The sequence below is a fragment of the Echinops telfairi genome, unplaced genomic scaffold, assembly GCF_000313985.2.
Source record: "Echinops telfairi isolate 266 unplaced genomic scaffold, ASM31398v2 ScPeMD7_7479;HRSCAF=8517, whole genome shotgun sequence".
NCBI lineage: Eukaryota > Metazoa > Chordata > Mammalia > Afrosoricida > Tenrecidae > Echinops > Echinops telfairi.
In genome coordinates this window covers 37,072-43,408 of record NW_022111383.1, presented here as the reverse complement: position 1 = coordinate 43,408, position 6,337 = coordinate 37,072, and the positions used below count along the sequence as shown (strand labels likewise).

Genomic DNA, 6,337 nt, shown 5'->3' with positions numbered 1-6,337 from the left:
GCTTTGTCTTCAGCGGTTGTGTCAGGAAGGTGAGCATCATAGAATGCCAATTTAATATGCATGTCTCTACTTTCTGTACCATTAGCTCTGTCTCCACAAGTTTTGTTCACCTTGGGTTCCAAGTCACTACTGTAGGATTTTACTTAGCAAACACATTTAAAAACACTTGGTAGACTTCAGCACAAGAAGCTTAAGACCTTCTTAGTCAACAGGCTACACAGCCACAGGCAAAGTTTTTTCTTTCTTCTAAACTTTAACAAGATAAAGGAATTAGATGCAGAAAAGAAATGAAAGAAACAGCAGTGATGGAGATGCCAAAAATAAAACTACAAGAGAAAGTAATGAGAAAGTTGCCTGGTGGGGACAAGTGTAATTATAATTTCCTAAGCAGTCCCTGAAAAACACAAATTGCGTATGCAACAGATCCTGATACGATAATGACATAAGACTGTATCTACGAGCCCAGTGAAGCACATGCACTTCTATGCTTGCTTCTCTTGGTAACTCAGATGACAGAAGCCATGGCGTTAAATTTGACAGCGGTTCAGCAGTTAGGCAAACTGACTTAGTGAACAAGAGTCAGGTGCTGCTAATCCCCAAATTGGCCCTGATTTACTTGACCTTAAGTGACTCGTCTCTTGGCCTCATTTTACCTATTAGTAAAATAGGGGTCAAAGGGCCAATTGAAACCATGAAAATAATATGATCTAGAAAAAGGAATAGATTGTTACAGAGCATTTGATCTCTGGTGCATCTTAGCCGAGTGCTCTTGGAAGCAAGTCGATGCCATGACTGGTGGACCCTCCCCTATGTCATGCATAAAATGGGAAAAGGAACAGCCATTCCCTTCCTCAGAAGGTTGCTGTATATTAGGTGGTAGAAAGTGCAAATACTTAGTGATAACGTAAACTACGAGTGGCCCAAAGCACATGCAAATAAAACAAGATTATTCTTTGCCGTTTAAAACTTCTTCAGCGAACACTGAGAAGGATCCGTGATCTTGGTCTGGGTCTTTGTGGGTCTGTAAACTTCCTCGGTGTGCAGGCCTCTTTCAGGTGGAGAATCAGATCTTCTTAGGGCAACCAGCTGGGTCGTCTGGTATTCGTTTTCTGACCAGATACAGCCTCCTGATTTGGTAGTAATGCCAAGATAAGGGCTTACTTTTTTTACACAAAGGAGCCCAAAAAGGGAAATACTGATTTAGCAATTAAGAGTTAAGTTAGAAAAGAAATCAGACATCAGTAGTTCCAGAATAGATAATAAGATTGGCATATTTTAAGAAAGCCGCAAAACATGGATAATTTAAATTTGGACCTATGGAAGAACTACAAGGCGCCCTGTCTCAATGGAGGTATTTTCAGCTGGGGAGGAGGACGGCTTCCTGCTGCACAAAGTGGAGGAAGCGGCATGTGGTGAGGCAGTCCTGGCTCCAGCGTCATCCACCAAGGTAGGCTTGCTGCAGGTGGGAGGAACTTTGGAGGCTGATGACCACAAGCTAAGCGGCTGGGTCATAGCCAGGTCTAGGTCAGACACGTGCCTACATGAAATGAAATGTGACCTACAGATAGTAGACCTGGGGAAGGAAGTGTGAGGAAGCTACCTTAAAGGGGCATAGGAAATTACCAATGAGTGTAAAGGGCTTTACAATGACAAGAGTGCCCTGTTAGAGAAGCAAGTCCAAGGACGGCAGTGAGAACTCAATCAGCAGGAGGAAGAAGAGACTGCATTTCCATCTGATGAACAACAGGGCCAAGAGCAAGACCAGGAAAAGAGAAAGCACGAACATTTGTGAGGAAACAACAATAAGAAGGATTCTAAACCAGATGCTCCCAGGTCTTTCTACAAATGCGACTGCTTATATCTCTTTGTACAACTGTTTGCATATCAGAGTAAAATTATGTCTTAGCTAATTTCATTTTAAGCTAAGAAACATGTAAGAGGAAAACTGAAGTAGCAGATAACTAAAAAAACTCATACAACCCCTTGAACAGTTTTTCTTGTATGGTTCAGGGAAAAAGTCATTATTAGTATAAAAATGAAGATTTAAATCAGATAACACCATGAAAGTATTTTTTATATATCTGAGGGGGTATCAAAAGTTTGTGGAAAAATTACAAGTTTTTATTCAATTTTTCCATGAACTTTTGAAGCCCCTTGTATATAGTCATCTATCGCTCATCCGTGATACATTCCGTGAAATAGGACAGACAGTAGGTGATTTAGATACTATGTAAACACCATATTAAAAACAGGGAGTCCCTGGATTGTGAGTGAGTTCCACTTATAAGTATGTCTTTTGAATCTAATTTGTACATAAATCAGACCATTTAGGTATGGTTTTGATCTAATATTAGTTGGTTAAATGTCTTCTTAGTATATAGTATACCTCTCTATGCATACACTTTCAGATACCTTAAATCATATCTAACATAATATAGTAATAATATGTACAGATGTGTGTTGCAAAGTAGTACACATTTGTTATTACTAACATTGGCTGTACCTTGAATTTTGAATGGGCTTTATAGTGGTGGAAATGCGGACATACATGCAGTCTGAGATTGCCTGAACAGATGCTATATAGTATACAACTGTGTATATATGTATCTAAGTATGTGTATGGACATATATGAATGTGTAAGCATATGAATTAATGTGTATATTCAATATATGCATACATATAACGTTTCTAAGTTACATACTGACAAACATTTTATAAAATTTTGGAGTTTATATTTCAGATTTATATTATGATTTCAATGTATATAATTACACCCACTTCTCATTTAATGACATCAGATTCCAAAGACCAGGTCATTAGGGGAAAAATGACGGAATGCAAAGATGGTGAATAACCACATCATATCATCAATTACATTATTACCTAATTGTCAAGCCACTGAGAGTCATGGCCCACCCAAGGTGGCCCATAACCTTAACCATCACTCTTCCCTTGTACTTTGGTGTTTGCTACAGCCAAACTTACTTCGTTAATGTGTAAAATAGTCCAGCAGGGTTTCTACTACTGCAAATGCAAATGTCAGATAACAAGGCAGTAGACAAATAAGTGGGTATTAACAAGAAACAAACAAACAAACACCCCCCACCCCCGCAATTTAAGATGAAATAATACTTACCAGGTAAAATATTTAAATAGTTTCGATCAGTATTCTTAGCCTTCTCATCACGTTCTCCGCTTTGGTTTCCAGAATCTATTCATATGATAATGCAACATTAGAAAAACACAGCAACATATGAAAACACATAAACAGCACTATTCCCAGAATAATCACAACAGTAAAAATGCACTAAGGGCATCCTGCGTGCTAGGAGTTCTGCTATAAGCCATCAGATGAACAGTCTCATTTAATTCTGACAAAACCTTTGTGAGGTAGCTACTGAAGACACCATTGTTACACCACACAAAACCAGGGAATTGAAGCTTAGCTAGCTTAATGAAGATGCACAGAGAGGTGGGGGAGCCTGGTCTTGCACCCTGATACTCTTGATTCCCAATCTCTGGTCTCCGCCACCACAGACGTTGCAATGACCCTTCTTTTTCATGAGAGAAGCTCAGAGCACATCAGATAGCTTCACTTGGTAGCTGGAGTGTGGTCCTGTAGTGTGGTCTTTAGATTCGGAGTCACTGTTGTTGATACCCTTGTTCAGCACTACAAAGAAATGGCTAGCAACACTGGGAGTAACTTCTCAGTCAGTCCACATTTGTGGTTTCATGTGACAGTATAGAGGGAACTTCAAAAAACTCATGGACAAATGGAATGAAAAGATCATGGAATTTCCTCCCAAATGCTTTATAGCTCCCCTTATACAATTTACTTTTAAAAAATGGTTAAGACTTAGTTTCAAATGAAAGATTTCCTTCTCAGATATTTATTGGCTTTTCTCTCCCCCAACACCATCCCGTTAGATGCCCCCGTTCTTTCTAGAGAACACGATATAAGTTTCAAGGATAAATGTTGGTAAAATAAGAAACACCATGGTTGATGACACAGTATTGTCATTGAACACAAACTGTTCTACACACATGCACATAATTCCAATAGAAGATACACGTAAGTTTTGTAAGAATTCTATCAGAACTCACAAATGCATAATGAGTATTGTACTTTTATTCCAGTGAAATTCAAAACTATTTTGGAAAGGCCTTCAACATCAGAAACGGACCTGACAAAGAAGTAAACTGCAAATGCCGACAGAGTATCACAGTTTCAAAACCTTGGTGAAATGCGTTCTAACACTGTCTCTTGTGAATGCATGCACTGTCTCAGTAGACAGTAGAACACAAGGCCAGGATGCCTAATGAATAGAATGCTGTTTCTCAGACAGAGACACACGAAGAACAGGCTTTGAGTAAATATGAGAGGTGGACGTTTGAGCAATGAACACATTTTCAATGTTGCCTATATTTTCATTAGGCCCTGGTAGCATAGCGGAGTATACACTGGGCTGCTAAACACAAGGCCAGTCATTTGAAACCACTAACCAATCTGCGAAGAAAAGAGGATTTTTAGTTCTGGCAGATTTACAGCCTCTGAACCCCCCGGGCAGTTCTACTTTGTCCTACAGGAGTGCAAGAAGTCGTAATTGCTGTGAGGTGTCTTAGTTCTTTCTGATCACATGGGGTCAGAATAAAGATCTGTACCACGTCCCCACGTCCCCCCCACAGCCGTCTTAATGGGAATACTTGGCTGGAAATGCAAAAGAGAATGACTCATTTTCATGTTTATAACATGTCTGTCAGAGACAAATATTTTTTGCTTCTTTATCATAGTTTGTAGAAATACAAAGATGCATAATATAACAATCACAGTAAGAAAAATGATGGAGGTCTTAGAATTAACAGATACTTCCACGTCAGGATACAAAGAACAAACGTGGACCTGCCCGCAAAAGGAAAAGACCGAGAAACATAACTCCACAAAAACACTCTCTTCCATAACACCACGCAGGCTCCTTTAAGAAAGTTGTCTTCTATAACCCGGCGTGCCTCACTGACTCACTGAAACCACAAAGTAGTTGCTTGAACAAGAACAAAATAATACCATGATGTACATGCACTGCCTTACCCATATGTGGTTGAAAACTTCCTGTCATTTACTGCACACTCTCTAGCTCTCGTAAATATACTTAGAATCCTCCTCCTTCTTCCACACCTGTCATGAGCTCAATCTTGATGCTTTTAGTCACGACTAAGAATAATATTTAAAAGCCCCTGATCGTGTTGCTGCCAGTAGAAGACAGTGGAGGAAGAAGATGGTAGAAGGATCAGAGGGCATGTGCAGTTTTCCAAAAGACTGTCTGTTAGGCTAGCCCTGCGTACTGCGGCCTTGCTGCTCACGCTGCCTTCTCACATAGACCGCATGCTGGGGCCGCGCAACCCTTATGGGAGTGTAAAGGAGTGGAGCTCCTACAGGGAGCAACTGCTAATTCAAATTATACACGGATGTGCCCCTAACCCTGGAATCTCTACAGATAAGTGTATGGACAGGTGAAATGACACATGTCTAAACTTATTCATGCGTCATTAGAGGAGCAAACAATTAGAAACATTAAATGACTGTCATAGAGGGCTCACCGATAATGGGATATCTCACATGCACTACTATGCCACAGTAAAAAAGTTTGAGGATGTGCTTGATGAACGGAGAGGAAATGATATTCAAAATAATGGACTTGGTGGAAAAAGCAGAGTGCAAAACTGGGTGTATAGAAAGCTGCTATACTCAGATGTGTAACGGGGAAAATACACACATGAAGTGCGCACATACACTCATATCTACAAGGTTCTCATGAAAGCACACAAGTCGACTCTGGAGAGGAAGATGGAATGGCTGTAGGGCTCGCTCATGCACTGCCGCTGAGTCAATTCTGATGCATAGTGCCCCCGGGGCTCTAGAGAACAGGGTGGCACTGCCCTGTGGGTTTCCAAGACTGCATAGGACAGAAAGAACTCTCTACAGGAGTAGAAACCCCACCCTTGTCCTGCGCCGTGGCTGGTGGTTTCAAACTGCTGCCCTGTGGTTAGAAGCCCAAGAGGGGTAGGAAAGGCACTCTCAATGTATGCTCCGTGAAAAGGGCACGACGGGGGTGGAGCCGCCCTCCACAGGCGTCCTTCATAAGGGGGAAGGCGAATCAAACCACATTAACCCAAGGCTGATTCCTGTGAGTCTGAGTTCAGACACGCCTCCACCTCCCAACCGTCCTTGCCAATTCTAACACCAACCACCCCTCCCACTCTCTACTTCTCAAGTACGTTTGACAATTCCTGGCTACACAAAATGCATAGATAATGCTCACAATTATGGACTCTAGGGGG

At 41.1% G+C, this 6,337-nt stretch overlaps 1 protein-coding gene across 2 annotated transcripts in view; it reads right to left on the bottom strand.

The window, feature by feature from the left end:
• CUNH12orf4 (chromosome unknown C12orf4 homolog) overlaps positions 1-6,337 on the bottom strand; it is a 48,689-nt gene that overhangs the window by 15,831 nt on the left and 26,521 nt on the right. For both annotated transcript variants that reach the window (XM_045285867.1, XM_045285866.1), the window contains exon 10: positions 3,138-3,212. In XM_045285867.1, the coding sequence (XP_045141802.1) occupies positions 3,138-3,212 (75 nt within the window). The remainder of the gene's footprint in view (positions 1-3,137; positions 3,213-6,337) is intronic.